This window comes from Rhinopithecus roxellana, chromosome 19 (assembly GCF_007565055.1).
Source record: "Rhinopithecus roxellana isolate Shanxi Qingling chromosome 19, ASM756505v1, whole genome shotgun sequence".
NCBI lineage: Eukaryota > Metazoa > Chordata > Mammalia > Primates > Cercopithecidae > Rhinopithecus > Rhinopithecus roxellana.
The window spans coordinates 14,008,249-14,026,071 of NC_044567.1; the positions used below are offsets into that span (position 1 = coordinate 14,008,249).

Below are 17,823 nucleotides of genomic sequence, written 5' to 3' on the forward strand. Positions count from 1 at the left end.
GAATGGAGTGAACCCAGGAGGCGGAGCTTGCAGTGAGCCAAGATCGTGCCACTGCACTCCAGCCTGGGCAGCAGAGCAAGGTTCCGTCTCAAATAAATAAATAAATAAAAATAAAAAATAAAAATCTATAGTGCCATCTGCCTCCAAAGTCTTACTTAGCCTTGCTGGTTAATAAAATTATTATTTAAGAGAAAGGAGCAAAGACACTGAATTTGCCCCTAAGACAAAGAAGCTATTTCTGCAAAGGGACACCTTATGTAAATGAAAAAATTTAATAGTTTGGAACTTTTGTGTTCTGATCTCAGTCTCTCTAAGTTTAAGAACATTGTTCCTTAAATTTTTTTTTTTTTTTTTTGAGACGGAGTCTCACTTTGTCACCCAGGCCGGAGTGCAGTGGCGCCATCTCAGCTCACTGCAAGCTCTGTCTCCTGGGTTCACGCCATTCTTCTGCCTCAGCTTCCTGAGTAGCTGGGACTACAGGCACCCACCACCATGCCCGGCTAATTTTTTATATTTTTAGTAGAGATGGGGTTTCACCATGTTAGCCAGGATGGTCTCGATCTCCTGACCTCGTGATCTGCCCTTCTCAGCCTCCCAAAGTGCTGGGATTACAGGCATGAGCCACTGCGCCCTGCTGTTCCTTAAATTTTTTATTGCCATACAATTTCAGTAATGTTTTCCCATTTCCACCTAGTGACAGACTACATTCTAGTTTTAGCCTTTGCAGCAAGTTGAGATCCAGCTTTCTGGGGAAAGAGTTCCACATTTTTATAGCCTTCTTTTCCTGTAGAGATGTGACACGTAAATAAAGTGGTTCGTATTTCCAATGATTAATCTTTTTAAAAAATAAACTCTTATATTTTAGAATAGTTTGTTTTTTAAGAAAGAAAGAAAAAGAATAGTTTGTTTTTGGTTTGTTCGAAACAGGATCTCACTCTGTCACCCAGGCTGGAGTGCAGTGGCGCAGTCACAGCTTGCTCCTGCAGCCTTGATTGTGCAGCCTCAATCTGTCTTCTCACCCAAGCCTCCCTGGTAGCTGGGACTAGAAGCACACGCCGCCATGCCCAACTAATTTTTTTTTTTTTTTTTTTTTGTAGAGATGGGATCTCACCATGTTGTTCAGGCTGGTCTCGAACAACTGGGCCCAAGAGATCCACCTGCCTCAGCCTCCCAAAGTGTTGGGATTTCAGGCATGAGTCACCACGCCTGCCCTAGAATAGTTTTAGATTTATTTTAAAAATTGTAGGCTGGGCACAGTGGCTCACGCCTGTAATCCCAGCACTTTGGGAGGCCAAGGTGGGTGGATCACCTGAGGTCAGGAGTTCAAGACCAGCCTAGGCAACATGGTGAAACCCCGTCTCTACTAAAAATACAAAAATTAGCTTGGCACGGTGGCATGTGCCTGTAATCCCAGCTACTTGGAAGGCTGAGGCAGGGGAATCGCTTGAGCCCAGAAGGTGGAGGTTGCAGTGAGCCGAGATTGCACAATTACACTCCAGCCTGGGTGACAGAGCGAGACTCTGTCTCAAAAAAAAAAAAAAATTGTAAAGCTAGTATAGGGAGTTCCTGTAAATCCACATCCAGTTTCCGCTATTAATAACATCTTATATTAGTATACATGTAACATTTGTTATAGCTAATGAGCCACTATTGATTATATTATTATACTTATTCATTCCAAATTTACTTGAGTTAAAAAAAAAAAAAAGCAGGTGGAATTGCCTGCAGATTTTTAATAGTAAATGTCTAGAAAATACTGACTTGACCAAGACTTATTTTATTTTATTTTTTTTTTTTTGAGACGGAGTCTCGCTCTGTCGCCCAGGCTGGAGTGCAGTGGCGCGATCTCAGCTCACTGCAAGCTCCGCCTCCCGGGTTTACGCCATTCTCCTGCCTCAGCCTCCCGAGTAGCTGGGACTACAGGCGCCCACCACCTCGCCCGGCTAGTTTTTTGTATTTTTTAGTAGAGACGGGGTTTCACCGTGTAGACCAGGATGGTCTCGATCTCCTGACCTCGTGATCCACCCGTCTCGGCCTCCCAAAGTGCTGGGATTACAGGCTTGAGCCACCGTGCCCGGCCAGACTTATTTTTTTAATCAGCTTTATTAAGGTAAAAATTTACATACAATAAATCCACCCACTTTATATAGTTCAGTGAGTTTTCATAAAAGTATATAGTCATGTAACCATCACCACCACTGAAGTCTAGGACATTTCATCATCCCAGGAAAGTTCCTTTGTGTTCCTTCCTGTTTAATCTCTTACCCCACCTCAGCCCCTGGCAACCAGTGATCTGCTTTCTGTCACTAGTTTTGCCCTTTCTAGATTTATTCTAGTAGGATACCTTTTTTTTTTTTTTTTTTTAATAGAGACAGGGTCTCCCTATGTTGCCCAGGCTGGTCTCGAACTCCTGGGCTCAAGGGATCCTCCTGACTCAGCCTCCCAAAGTGTTGGGATTACAGATGTGAAGCCACGGCAACTGGCCAGTAGAACATCTTAAGTGGAATCATGTGCAGTTACTTGTGTCTTATTTTTTTCACTTAGTATAGTGCTTTTATTTTATTTTATTATTACTATCATTAGTATTATTATTGAGACAGAGTCTCGCTGTGTTACCCAGGCTGGAGCGCAGTGGCACGCTCTCAGATCACTGCAGTCTCCACCTCCCTGCAATCTCCGCCCTGCTAGGTTCAAGTGATTCTCCTGCCTCAGCCTCCAAGCAGCTGTGATTACAGGTGCATGCCACCATGCCCAGCTAATTTTTGTATTTTTGTAGAGATGGGGCTTGACCATGTTAGCCAGGCTGGTCTCGAACTCCTGACCTCAAGTGATCTGCCTGCCTTGGCCTCCCAAAGTGCTGGGATTACAGGCGTGAGCCACTGCGCTCGACCAGCATAGTCTATTAATGGTTTTGAGATGTGGTGTGAATGTATAGAAACTATTCATGGCTTTTTATTGCTGAGTAGTATTCTATTGTGTGTGTGTGTGTGTGTGTATCTAAGAAAGATGAGAGGCCGGGTACCGTGGCTCACGCCTGTAATCCCAGCACTTTGGGAGGCTGAGACGGGTGGATCACCTGAGGTCAGAAGTTCGAGACCAGCCTGGCCAACATGGTGAAACCTCATCTCTACTTAAAATACAAAAAATTAGCTGGGTGTGGTGGTACACACCTATAATCCCAGGTACTCAGGAGGCTGAGCCAGGAGAATCGCTTGAACCTGGGAGGTGGAGGTTGCAGTGAGCCGAGATCGCGCCATTGCACTCCCCAGACTGAGGGATAAGAGCGAGACTTCATCTCAAAAAAAAAAAAAAAGATGAGAATACTGTTTGAAACAGACAGATATGATTAAAGTAAACACCTGAAACACAGCCATAGGACGAGTTTTCACAGCAGCTGGACCCTAACCAACAATTATCATATCAAAGTTAAAAAGAAGTAAGCAAAAAACTTAGCATTTACTAGAATAGGCAGATTTGGTGAGATGGATTCATTCGTGTTGGGCAAAGGAATTTTTTTATAGATAAATATATATATATACACACATACAGACACACACACACACCATTTTGTATCCATTAGCCAATCCATTGATATGCGTATTGTTTTCACTTTTGGCTATTATAAATAAATATGAACATTTGTGTACAGATCTTTGTGGGGACATATGTTTTCAATTCTCTTGGATAAATAATTAGAAATTGTATGCCAGGTTCTGTGGTAAGTATATATTCAGCTTTAGTTTTGAAAAACTGGCAAACTGTCTTCCACAGTGGCTATACCACTTTGAATTCCTACCAGTAGTGTATGAGGATTCCAGTTGCTTCATGTCCTCACCAACAAGTGGTATTATCAGTCTTTTTTTATTTTAGCCATGGTAATAGTGTTTAATAGTATCTCCTTGTAATTTTCATCTGCATTTCCCTAATGACTAATGATATGGAGCAACTTTTTGTGTGCTCATTTGCCATTCCTGTATCTTTTCTGGTGAAATAACTTCAAATTTCGGGCGGGCGCGGTGGCTTAAGCCTGTAATCCCAGCACTTTGGGAGGCCAAGAGGGGTGGATCACGAGGTCAGGAGATCGAGACCATCCTGGCTAACACGGTGAAACCCCGTCTCTACTAAAAATACAAGAAACTAGCCGAGCGAGGTGGCAGGCGCCTGTAGTCCTAGCTACTCGGGAGGCTGAGGCAGGAGAATGGTGTAAACCCGGGAGGCAGAGCTTGCAGTGAGCTGAGATCCGGCCACTGCACTCCAGCCTGGGCGACAGAGTGAGACATCGTCTCAAAAAAAAAAAAAGAAAGAAAGAAATTTCTACTTACTTTTTTTTTTTTATATATTTGAAATGGAGTCTCGCCCTGTCTCCCAGGCTAGAGTGCAGTGACACGATTTCAGTTCACTGCAACCTCCACCTCCTGGGTTTAAGCAATTCTCGTGCCTCAGTTTCCTGAGTAGCTGGGATTGCAGACACACGCCAGCATGCCTCGCTAATTTTTGTATTTTTAGTAGAGACAGGGTTTCACAGTGTTGGTCAGGCTGGTCTCAAACTCTTGACCTTGTAATCCACCCACCTCGGCCTCCCAAAGTGCTAGGATTAGAGGCGTGAGCCATCATATCTGGCCTTCTACTCACTTTTTATTGGTGATTTATCTTATTATTAAGCTATAGGGCTTGCTTATATAAATAAATATTTTTTAATTTCTTGATCAAAACAGCATATGTTTTGGAGTTTATCTTCAATGTGTAGATGAACATAATGAAAGGCTCTTAAGTACTAGCTAAGTACCTAACTGGAATATAAGTGCTGTTTTGCATGTGTAAGTAACTAAAGAATAGATCTAGTAGAAATATAAAGTATTTTTTGTGTGCCACTCCCTTTGCCCAACACGAATGAATCCATCTCTCCAAATCTGCCTATTCTAGTGAATGCTAATTTTTTTATTTGTTCACTTTTTTTTAACTTCGATATGATAATTGTTGGTTAGGGTCCAGCTGCTGTGAAAACTCATCTTATGACTGTGTTTCAGGTGTTTAGTTTAATCATATCTGTCTGTTTCAAACGGTATTCTCATCTTTCTTAGACACTTTGTGAGGACTGACCAACTGCCAAATAAACTTTTAGAGACATTGAAGACCCATTGAAAAGCCACGTAAGACAAATATTCGCTTATGGACACATGAGAGTCAAATATCACTCTAATTTTAAAAGGAAGAAGTGTGGCTTACTTTACATTGTGATTCGTTAAATCTTAATGGCATTTTCATGTATATGTGTGTGTTCCTCTGGCCAAATAAAACAATTGAGTAAAATTAGAAATGGTGCCATTAATTATTGGATTATGATGATATATTTACTGTCATCTCTTGACAGACTATAGGAGATCACATTTTAGCTATAGCTCTTTTCTTTAATTAAAAACAAATATATATATATATATTTTTTTTTTTTATGAGACAGAGTCTCACTCTGTCACCCAAGCTGGAGTTGGCAAGATCTTGGCTCACTGAAGTGAGTCCCTGCTTCCCAGGTTCAAGCAATTCTCTTGCCTCAGCCTCCCAAGTAGGTGTGTGCAAACATGGCTGGCTAAATTTTGTATTTTTAGTAGAGTCAGGGTTTCACCATGTTGGCCAGGCTGGTCTCGAACTCCTGGCCTCAAGTGATCCACCTGCCTCAGCCTCTCAAAGTGCTGGGATTACAGGCGTGAGCCACCGCAGCCAGCCAGACATGACAGCAGCTGTCGATGATGTTCCATTCCATTACTTAATCTTCTTTTTTCTTTTCTTTACCTCCCTGCCTTTCTGTTTCCTTCCCTCCCTCCCTCCTTCCTTCCTTTCTTCTTTTCTTTTCTCTTCTTTTTTTGAGACCAAGTCTCACTCTGTCACCCAGGCTGGAGTGCAGTGGCACGATCTCAGCTCATTGCAGCACTCTGCCTCCCAGGTTCAAGTGATTCTCCTGCTTCAGCCTTCCAAGTAGCTGTAATTACAGGCATCCACCATCACACCTGGCTAATTTTTGTATTTTTAGTAGAGACGGTGTTTCACCATGTGGGGCAGGCTGGTTTCGAACTCCTGACCTCAGGTGATCCGCCTACCTCGGCCTCCCAAAGTGCTGGGATTACAGGTGTGAGCCACTGCGCCTGGCCCTTCCTTCTTTCTTTCCTTACTCTTTTTTTTTTTTTTGGACAAGGCCTCACCCTGTCACCCAGGCTGGAGTATAGTGGCACGATCATGGCTCACTGCAGCCTCTACCTCCCCATGCTCAGGTGATTCTCCCAACTCAGCCTCCTGAGTAGTTAGGACTGACGGCAGGCACAGGCTACCAAGCCCGGGTAATTTTTGTAATTTTTTTGTAGAGACTGGGTTTTGGCATGTTGCCCCAGCTGGAAATCTTCATTTTCTTTTTTTTTTTGAGACAGAGTCTCGCTCTGCCGCCCAGGCTGGAGTGCAGTGGCCAGATCTCAGCTCACTGTAAGCTCCGCCTCCGAGGTTCACGCCATTCTCCTGCCTCAGCCTCCCGAGTGACTGGGACTACAGGCGCCCGCCACATCGCCCGGCTAGTTTTTTGTATTTTTTAGTAGAAACGGGGTTTCACCATGTTAGCCAGGATGGTCTTGATCTCCTGACCTCGTGATCTGCCCGTCTCGGCCTCCCAAAGTGCTGGGATTACAGGCTTGAGCCACCGCGCCCGGCCTCTTCATTCTCAAATATGTGGAGAAACCTAAGCTCACTATTTCAAAAAGCAAAATAGGGAAAAAGGAAAATGAATGCCAAAAAGGAATGGAAGAGGGATTGCAATTTAAAACCATTATTTTGGCTGGGTACGGTGGCTCATGCCTGTAATACTAGCACTTTGGGAGGCTGAGGCGGGCGGATCACTTGAGGCCAGGAGTTTCAGACCACGCTGGCCAACATGGTGAAACCTTGTATCTACTAAAAATACAAAAATTGGCTGGGCATGGTGATGTAATGTCAGCTACTCAGGAGACTGAGGCACGAGAATCGTTTGAACCTGGGAAGTGGAGGCTGCAGTGAACTGAGATCGTGCCACTATACTCCAGCTTGGGTGACAGAGCGAGACTCCGTCTCAAAAAAAAAATCCATGTGCGTGAGATACTATAATCATGAGCTTATTGTGGTATATGTGTGGTAATGGGTTAAATTTTGCTGTTTTCTTGTCTGTGCTGATGATTTTTTTGTCTTGTCTTTGAGATGGAGTCTCGCTCTGTCACCAGGCTGGAGTGCAGTGGCGCTGTCTCGGTTCACTGCAACCTCCACCTCCTAGGTTCAATCAATTCTCCCGCCTCAGCCTCCCAAGTAACTGGGAATACAGGCACCCGCCAGCATGCCTAGCTAATTTTTTGTATTTTCAGTAGAGACGAGGTTTCACTATGCTGGCCAGGCTGGTCTCAATCTCTTGACCTCATGATCCACCTGCCTCAACCTTCCAAAGTGCTGAGATTACAGACGTCAGCCACCTGGCCTTTTTTTTTTTTTTTTTTTTTTTGAGATGGAGTCTTGCTCTGTCACTCAGGCTAGAGTGCAGTGGTGCGATCTCGGCTCACTGTAAGCTCCACCTCCCAGGTTCACACCTTTCTCCTGCCTCAGCCTCCCCAGTAGTTGGGACCACAGGCGTCTGCCACCATGCTGGGCTAATTTTTTGTAGTTTTAGAAGAGACGGGGTTTCACCGTGTTAGCCAGGATGGTCTGGATCTCCTGACCTCGTGATCTGCCCGCCTTGGCCTCCCAAAGTGCTGGCTGAGATGACAGGCATGAGCACCCAGACTTTTTTTTTTTTTTTTTTTTTTTTTTTTTTTTTTTTTTTTTGAGACGGAGTCTCGCTCTGTCGCCCGGGCTGGAGTTCAGTGGCTGGATCTCAGCTCACTGCAAGCTCCGCCTCCCGGGTTTACGCCATTCTCCTGCCTCAGCCTCCCGAGTAGCTGGGACTACAGGCGCCCGCCACCTCACCCGGCTAGTTTTTTGTATTTTTTAGTAGAGACGGGGTTTCACCATGTTAGCCAGGATGGTCTCGATCTTCTGACCTCGTGATCCGCCCGTCTCGGCCTCCCAAAGTGCTGGGATTACAGGCTTGAGCCACCGCGCCCGGCCTTTTTTTTTTTTTTTTTGAGACAGAGTTTTGCTGTTGTTGCCCAAGCTAAAGTACAATGGCGCAATCTCGGCTCACTGCAACCTCCGCCTCCCAGGTTCAAGTGATTCTCCTGCCTCAGCCTTCCAAGTACCTGGGAATACAGGCATGTGCCACCACACCTGGCTAATTTCTTCTTTTTTTTTTTTTGAGACGGGGTCTCGCTCTGTTGCCCAGGCTGGAGAGCAGTGGCATGATCTCAGCTCACTCTAGCCTCTGCCTCCCAGGTTCAAGTGATTCTCTTGCCTCAGCCTCCCAAGTAGCTGGGATTACAGACATGCACCACCATGCCCAGCTAATTTTTGTATTTTTAGCAGAGACAGGGTTTCACCATGTTGGCCCGGCTGGTCTTGAACTCCTGACCTCAGATGATCCACCTGCCTCGGCCTCCCAAAGTGCTGCGATTCCAGGTGTGAGCCACCGTGCCTCTACTAAATTTTTGTATTTAGTAGAGACAGGGTTTCACAATGTTGGTCAGGATGGTCTCGAACTCCTGACCTCAGGTGATCCACCCACCTTGGCCTCCGAAAGTGTTGGGATTATAGGCATGAGCCACCGTGCCCACACGATTTCTTTTTTTTTTTTTTTGGAGATACAGACTGTTGTTCTGTTGCTCAGGCTGGATTTCAGTGGCACAATCATAGTTCACTATAGTCTTGAACTCCTGGGCTCATGTGATTCTCTTACCTCAGCTGGGACTACAAGCATCTGCCACTATAGCCAGTTTATTTTCTATTAATGTATTTATTTATTTGTTTTTTGAGAACGAGTTTCGCTCTCGTTGCCCAGGCTGGAGTGCAATGGTGCAATCTTGGCTCATTGCAACTTCTGCCTCCCGGGTTCAAGCAATTCTCCTGCCTCAGCCTCCAGAGTAGCTGGGATTACAGGCATGCGCCACCACGCCCGGCTAATTTTGTATTTTTAGTAGAGACGGGATTTCTCCGTGTTGGTCAGGCTGGTCTCGAACTCCCAACCTCAGGTGATCCGCCCGCCTCGGCCTTTCTTAGAGTCCCAAAGTGTTGGAATTATAGGCATGAGCCACTGCACGTGGCCTGATCATTTCTTTTTGTTTTTCTTTTTTTTGAGACAGAGTCTCACTCTGTTGCCCAGGCTGGAGTACAGGGGCGTAATCTCAGTAGCTCACTCTAGCCTTGATCTCCTGGGCTCAAGTGATCCTCCCGCCTAAGCTTCTCGAGTAGCCCAAACTACAGGCACGCACCACCATGCCCGGATGATGTTTTTTATTTTTAATAGAGATGAGGTCTCACTATGTTACCCAGGCTTGTATCAAACTCCTGAGCTCAGGCTATCCTCTCAGCTTGGCCTCCCAAAGTGCTGGGATTACAGATGTAAGCCACTGCACCCAGCCTCTTTTCCTTTAAACAACGACAAAAACAATATTAAAAGAAAACTTTGAAAAATAGAGATAGGATCTGACTGTGTTGGCCAAGCTAATCTCAAACTCCTGGCCTCTTAGCAACCCTCCCGCCTCGGCCTCCCAAAGCCAGGCATGATGGTGGGCATCTGTAATCCCAGCTACTCAGGAGGCTGAGGCAGGAGAATCACTTGTACCCAGGAGGCAGAGGCTGCAGTGAGCTGAGATTGCGCCACTGTACTGCAGCCTGGGCAACAGAGTGAGACTCTGTCTCAAAAGAAAGCATTATGGAAAAATATAATTTAATAAAGTAAAGGGCCTCTTCCCAAATGGCATCAAGTATTATAGAGACCTGACTTCGACATACAAAAATAGTAGGAGAAACCTTGAAGTCTTCCTGATTCTGGGGGAAAATCCTACTGAGGGTTTCAGGGTCTAACTTGCTGCACTAACTTACTAGAACCATTGTCTGTTCTCTTTTGAAAAGCTGGACATCTGTTCTGCTGTTGTGTCTTGCCATTCTCCTGAAGAACAGAGGCACGCTGTAATACCCAACACTTTCCCTTGCATTCTGTGAGGTAGGTAAAGTACATTACAATACATACTTCTTTAAAACGTTGAACCTTAATTCAAATACCAAAAAAGGGAGGATTTGCATTGCTATTTCCATATGCCTTGCTGCTGACTTGGAGATGAGATTATACTGCTGTCATATCCTACTTTTACTGCTAGGCATGTGGTAGATTTAGACAATTTGGCAGTATGGTTTTGTAACATGGGTGGGTCTTACCATGAAACCCTTGGATGCAAACTTGGTTCTTGCTGACCACTTCTCTTACTCAAAGTAAAGAGAAGATCTTGCATATCTTGAAGTAATCCAAGTTCCTAGTCACTGTGGGAGGACTTCTTGAGTGGTAAATTAAAAACAAGATACCACGGGAGGACAGAGGCTAAGCTTTTTGATAATTGGACCAGAAATTGCTGATGTGAAATTTTGTTGTTTTTTTGTTTGTTTTTTGTTTTTGTTTTTGTTTTGAGATGAAGTCTTGCTCTGTTGCCCAGGCTGGAGTGCAGTGGTGCGATCTCGGCTCACTGCAACCTCTGCCTCCCAGATTCAAGCCATTCTCCTGCCTCAGCCTCCTGAGTAGCTGGGATTACAGGCGCGTGCCACCACACCCAGCTAATTTTTGTATTTTTATTAGAGACAGGGTTTCAGCATCTTGGCCAGGCTGGTCTTGAACTCCTGACCTCGTGATCCACCCGCCTTGGCCTCCCAAAGTGCTGGGATTACAGGCATGAACCACTGCACCAGGCCATTTTTTTGGTGGGGGGATGGAGTCTTACTTTGTCACCCAGGCTGGAGTGCAGTTGCGCGATCTTGGCTCACTGTAACTTCAGCCTCCCAGGTTCAAGCAATTCTCGTGTCTCAGCTTCCCACGTAGCTGGGATTACAGGCACATGCCACCATGCCTGGCTAATTTTGTTGTTGTTGTTTTGTTTTGTTTTGTTTTGTTTTGTGTTTTTAGTAGAGATGGGGTTTCGCTATGTTAGCCAGGCTGGTCTCGAACTCCTGACCTCAGAAGATCTGCCCACCTTGGCCTCCCAAAGTGCTGGGATTACAGGCATGAGCCACCATGCCTGGACTTGTTTTTTGTTTTTTTTGTTGTTTTGCTTTTTGAGACAAGGTCTCACTCTGTCACCCAGGCTGAAGTGCAGTGGTGTGGTCACGGCTCACTATAGCCTTGACCTCCTAGGCTCAAGCAGTCCTCCCACATCAGCCTCCTGAGTAGCTGGGACTACAGGCACTCGCCAACACACCTGGCTAATTTTTGTATTTTCTATAGAGATGGGGTTTCACCATGTTGCCCAAGGTGATCTCAAATCCCTGGGCTCAAGTAGTGCTCCCACCTCAGCCTCCGAAAGTGTTGGGATTACAGGCATGAGCCACTGCCTCTTTTTTTTAAATTGAAACTTTTTGTTGAACTCACACATTTGGGTTCTTTAAATTTATGTTTTTATGAGTAAATTTAATGGGAATGAAAGCATAATTGATCTTTTTTTTTTTTTTTCTATTTGAGGAGTGCTTCATTTCCAGGCAATAAAATGCTAGTTCTCATCTCTGTCTCTCTTAGATTACAGCAAGATGGAAATACCAAATCCCCCTACCTCCAAATGTATCACTTACTGGAAAAGAAAAGTGAAATCTGAATACATGCGACTTCGACAACTTAAACGGCTTCAGGCAAATATGGGTGCAAAGGTAAAAAAATAATTCCCAAGTGAAAGTTTATATATTTCAATATACTGATCCAATGTAAAGGGGTTGGAATTTTTTTTTAACTTTCGTTTTGAAATCTTAACAGGGCCAGGCGCAGTGGCTAACACCTGTAATCTCAGCACTTTGGGAGGCTGAGGCAGGTGGATCACCTGAGGTCAGGACTTCGAGACCAGCCTGTCCTACCTGGTGAAACCCCATCTCTACTAAAAGTACAAAAATCAGCCAGGCGTGGTGTCGTGCGCCTGTAATCCCAGCTACTTGGGAGACTGAGGCAGGAGAATTGCTTGAACCCAGGAGGCAGAGGTTGCAGTGAGCCGAGATGGTGCCACTGCACTCCTGCCTGGGTGACAGAGCAAGACTCCATCTCAAAAAAAAAAAAAAAACAAAAGGCCAGGCACGGTGACTCATGCCTGTAATTCCAGCGCTTTGGGAGGCTGAGTCGGGCAGATCACTTAAGGCCAGGAGTTTGAAACTAGCCTGGCCAACATGGTGAAACACCGTCTCTACCGAAAATACAAAAATTAGCCAGGTGTGGTGGTCTGTGCCTGTAATCCCAGCTACTTGGGAGGCTGAGGTAGGAGAATCGCTTGAACCTGGGAGGCGAAGGTTGTGGTGAGCTGAGATCACACTACTACAATCCAGCCTGGGCGACAACAGAGCAAGACTCCGTCTCAAAAAAAATAATAATGTATTTATTAATTAATTAACAATATATCTTAATCTTTTCCATGGCTTTGCTAGGCTTTGTATGTGGCAAATTTTGCAAAGGTTCAAGAAAAAACCCAGATCCTCAATGAAGAATGGAAGAAGCTTCGTGTCCAGCCTGTTCAGTCGATGAAGCCTGTGAGTGGACACCCTTTTCTCAAAAAGGTACTTTTGAGAGTTTAAGCTCAGTCTTCCTCTCTTCCTTGGGCTTAAAGCTTTTTCCTGTATTTGTGACTTTTTAGAGAGTGAATAAGTAAGACAAGGTATGGTGGCTCACACAAGTATTCCCAGCTATTTGGGAGGTTGAGGTGGGAAGATCGCTTGAGGTGAGGAGTTTGAGACCAGCCTGGGCAGCATAGACTGTGTCTCTACAATTTTTTTAAGAAAATTAGCCAGATGTGGTGGTGCACACCTGTAGTCCCAGCTACTTGGGAGGCTGAGGTGGAAGGATTGCTTGAGCCTAGAAGTTCAAGGCTGAAATAAACTATGATTTCACCACAACACTCCAGTCTGGGTGACAGAGAAAGACCCTATGTCTAAAAAAACAAAAAGGAAAGAAAGGAAATAAATAAATAAGGTTAAGGTTAATAGATACAGTTATTTTAGTCAACTTTGAATTATTAAGATAGTAAATCTATAGCTTCAAGAATAATCGGCCGGGCGCGGTGGCTCAAGCCTGTAATCCCAGCACTTTGGGAGGCCGAGACGGGCGGATCACGAGGTCAGGAGATCGAGACCATCCTGGCTAACATGGTGAAACCCCGTCTCTACTAAAAATAGAAAAAACTAGCCGGGCGAGGTGGCGGGCGCCTGTAGTCCCAGCTACTCAGGAGGCTGAGGCAGGAGAATGGCGTGAACCCGGGAGGCGGAGCTTGCAGTGAGCCGAGATTGCGCCACTGCACTCCAGTCTGGGCGACAGAGCGAGACTCCGCCTCAAAAAAAAAAAAAAAAAAAAAAAGAATAATCTTGGGGGCCGGGCGCAGTGGCTCACACCTGTAATCTCAGCACTTTGGGAGGCTGAGGCAGATGGATCCACTTGAGGCCAGGAGTTCAAGACCAACCTGGCCAACACAGCAAAACACCGTCTCTACTGAAAATACGAAAGTTAACTGAGTGTGGTGGTGCATGCTTATAATCCCAGCTATTTGGGAGACTGAGGCCTGAGAACCTCTTGAACCTAGGAGGCAGAAGTTGGCAGTGAGCCAAGATCACACCACTGCACTCCAGCCTGGGTGAAAGACTGAGATTCTCTCTCTCAAAAAAAAAAATAATAATAATAAATAAAGAAAAGAATGTTCTAGTTAAGAAATTATGGCTGGACGCGGTGGCTCACACCTGTAATCCCAGCACTTTGGGAGGCCAAGGCGGGTGGATCACCTGAAGTCAGGAGTTTGAGACCTGGCTGGCCAACATGGTGAAACCCCATCTCTACTAATAGTACAAAAAAATTAGCCAGGCATGGTGGCGCACTTCTGTAATCCTAGCTACTAGGGAGGCTGAGGCAGGAGAATCACTTGAACCTGGGAGGTGGAGGTTGCAGTGAGCTGAGATGGCACCATCACACTCCAGCCTGGGCGACGAGAGCAAAACACCATCTCCAAAAAAAAAGAAACTTTATGAAAATAAATTATTATCATTATTATTATTTAGAGACAAGATCTCACTGTGTCACCCAGACTGGAGTGCAGTTTCATTATCATAGCTCACTGTAACCTCCAACACCTGGAAAATAGATAATATTTTTGAAATATAAAAAGTAAATATTATCCAGGTATGGTAGTGTATGCCTATAATCCCAGCTACTTGGGAGGCTGAGGTGGGAGAATCACTTGAACCCAAGAGTTCAAGGCTGCAGTGAGCTATGATCTCCAGCCTGGGTGACAGAGTGAGACTCTGTCTCTTAAAAAAAAAAAAAAAAAGCAGAAGCTGGGCACAGTGGCTCATGCCTGTAATCCCAGCACTTTGAGAGGCTGAGGCAGATGGATCACCTGAGGTCAGGAGTTCAAGACCAGCCTGGCCAACATGGTGAAACCTTGTCTCTACTAAAAATATAAAAATTAGCTGAGCATGGTAGCATGCACCTGTAATCCCAGCTACTTGGGAGGCTGAGGCAGAATTGCTTGTACCCGGGAGGTGGAGGTTGCAGTGAGCCAAGATTATGCCACTGCACTCCAGCCTGGGCGACAGAGTGAGACCCTGCCTCAAAACAAAAAACAAAAAGCAGATAGTGTATTGAGAGCAAATATCTTTCCTGAATCAGAATGTTACTATAATTTCTATACCACTTTGCTTCTCCATGTACTATCCCTATCACCTATGCAGCTAAGTTGATGTCCACTGTCTTAAAGTTTAGGTCTTCAGAAAACTACCTCATCTCTCAGGACTTTCAGAGGCTCTTTATTGTTATGTACAACCCAAGTAGACCAACAGTTTGAGTTGAAGTAAACATCAGTTGAGTATGGGAAGTACTATGCTGAACTCTGTAGAGGACACGAAGGTGAATAAGAGTCCCTGCTCTTGGCCGGGCGTAGTGGCTCACACCTGTAATCCCAGCACTTTGGGAGGCCAAGTCAAGATGATTGCTTGAGTCTAGGAGTTGGAAACCAATGTGGGCAATATTTAGTGAGACCCTGTCTCTACAAAAATAAATAAATAAATAAAATTAGCTGGCTAACTGGATGTAGTAGCACATGCCTGTGATCCCAGCTGCTTGGGAGGCTGAGGTTGGAGGATGGCTTTAGCTTGGGAGGCAGAGGCTGCAGTGAGCTGTGATTGCACAACTGCTCTCAGCCTGGGCAACAGAGTGAGATCCTCTCTCTCAAAAAAAAAAAAAAAGGAGTTTCTGCTTTCCACAGGTTTGCAGTCTAGGGATTCCTTTTGCAAGATGATGTTACAAAACTCTCAATTTATTAATTTGTTTTAAAAATTTTTTTTTGTTTGAGATGGAGTCTCGGTCTGTCGCCATGCTGGAGTGTAATGACGTGATCTCGGCTCACTGCAACCTCTACCTCCCAGGTTCAAGCGATTCTCCTGCCTCAGCCTTCCGAGTAGCTGGGACTACAGGCGTGTGCAACCACGCCCAGCTAATTTTTTTTTTTTTTTTTTTTTTTTTGAGATGGAGTCTCGCTCTGTCGCCCAGGCTGGAGTGCAGTGGTACGATCTCCACTCACTGCAAGCTCTGCCTCCCAGGTTCACGCCATTCTTCTGCCTCAGGCTCCCATGTAGCTGGGACTGCAGGTGCCCGCCACCATGCCCGGCTAATTTTTGTATTTTTAGTAGAGATGGGGTTTCACCGTGTTAGCCAGGATGGTCGCGATCTCCTGACCTTGTGATCCACCCGTCTCGGCCTCCCAAAGTGCTGGGATTACAGGCGTGAGCCACCGCGCCCGGCCTCATTTTTGTATTTTTAGTAGGGACTGGGTTTCACCATGTTGGCCAGGATAGTCTTAATCTCCTGACCTCGTGATCCACCTGCCTCGGTCTCCCAAAGTGCTAGGATTACAGGCATGAGCCACCACCACTGGCCCAATTTTTTATAATTTTAAATGCCATCTGAATATTCTTAGTTTAACTTATTAGTTTGTAAGAACTAGAGGCTACTAAAATCATTTTTTTCTTTTTTTTTTTTTTTTTCCTTGAGACAGAGTCTCGCTCTGTCGCCCAGGCTGGAGTGCAGTGGCTCGCTCAACCTCCGCCTCCCAGGTTCAGGTGATTCTCATGCTTCAGCCTCCCAAGTAGCTGGGATTATAGGCGTGTACCACCATGCTCAGCTAATTTTTGGATTATGTTTTTGTAGAGATGGGGTTTCACCATGTTGGCCTGGCTGGTCTCAAACTGACTTCAAGTGATCTGCCTGTCTTGGCCTCCCGAAGTGCTGGGATTACTGGCATGAGCCACTATGCCCAGCCAATTTTGGAAGGAAATTACATTTCTTTCTTGGGTTATATGCCCGTCTTTCCCTCTCCATGTCATTGCTTATATTTCAGTGTACCATAGAGAGCATTTTCCCGGGATTTGCAAGCCAACATATGTTAATGAGGTCACTGAACACAGTTGCATTGGTTCCCATCATGTATTCCTGGTCCCCTCTCCAGCAGAACTTTATGGTATGTATTGAAAGCACTGTGGTGGTTATTTAAACTGTGTGATTATCTTATGTTGATATGCCAGAGCTCCTCTTAGGGTAAAGATTGTCCAGTACTTAACAAAGCTAGGACATGCAGGGCAGAACAAGGTTGTAATTAACTTATTCTAAACAATATATATTGCAAGTTATTCTAACTTGTCAGATTTTATGCTCTCTGATGTGTGCTTTGGAATTGATGCTGGTTCTTTTTTAAATGAATAAGATTGGGCAAGACTTCAATTTTCTCTTAGTACTTTGGCCCAATATTATGCACAGTTAAATGCAGTCTAAATCAGACTCTTGAGGCTTGAGCAGGTTGTCTGCTCCCTGTTGATGGAGTAATTCTTTCTGAATTCTCTAAATGCAAGATGCTATAAAAGCAGCTGAGACAACAGACATGTACACAGTCCTTTCATCTGGGCCTTTGTGCTGAGTCCTATTAGGATTATTTGTGGTTTTGATAATCATTCCTCTCTAAATAATGCCATTGCTTATCTTCTGCCTGGTGACAGATAGCCGTACTACTGGTTGGAATGAGGTGGAGGTTTATAGAAGGGAATCATCTCTTAGAATAAAACTTCAGAATAATTTTATTTCCTACTTGAGGATTTTAGAATGACTGTATTCTCTGAGCACCTCACTCCCCCAAAATTATTTACTATTGTTTACTGCCAAAAAATATCCATAGCCTAGGCTGCAGTTGACCTTAGGTTCCCACTGAGTGTGACTGGCATGAGTTATAATTAAAATTTTTTTTTATTATTGGAGAATCTTAGTCTGTTTTATATAAAATACTCATGTCTTATGGTTACCCAGTTTATTTTGTAGTTAAATTGCACATCATAATCTTAGAAGCCTTCATTTTTATTTATCCATCTATTTCTCTACTTATGAAAACAATTAGCAACTTTTTTTTTTTTTGAGACAGAGTCTAACTCTGTTGCCAGGCTGGAGTACAGTGGCATGATCTCAGCTTACTGCAACCTCCTCCTCCCAGGTTCAAACGATTCTCTTGCCTCAGCCTCCCTAGTAGCTGGGACTACAGGCACATGCCACCATGCCCAGCTAATTTTTTGTATTTTAGTAGAGACAGGGTTTCACCATATTGGCCAGAATGGTCTCGATCTCCTGACCTCGTGATCCGCCTGCCTCAGCCTCCCAAAGTGCTGGGATTACAGGCGTGAGCCACCACGCTT

The 17,823-nt window shown here is 44.8% G+C and overlaps 1 protein-coding gene across 3 annotated transcripts in view; it reads left to right on the top strand.

The window, feature by feature from the left end:
* The window catches only part of EZH1 (enhancer of zeste 1 polycomb repressive complex 2 subunit), a 51,231-nt gene that overhangs the window by 4,968 nt on the left and 28,440 nt on the right, over positions 1-17,823 (top strand). For 2 of the 3 annotated variants that reach the window (XM_030922931.1, XM_030922930.1), the window contains exons 2-5: positions 10,006-10,096; positions 11,651-11,778; positions 12,538-12,666; positions 16,488-16,607. In XM_030922931.1, coding sequence (XP_030778791.1) covers positions 11,662-11,778; positions 12,538-12,666; positions 16,488-16,607 — 366 coding nt within the window. In that variant the 5' untranslated portion in view covers positions 10,006-10,096; positions 11,651-11,661. The remainder of the gene's footprint in view (positions 1-10,005; positions 10,097-11,650; positions 11,779-12,537; positions 12,667-16,487; positions 16,608-17,823) is intronic. The other variant, XM_030922932.1, reaches the window with a different exon arrangement.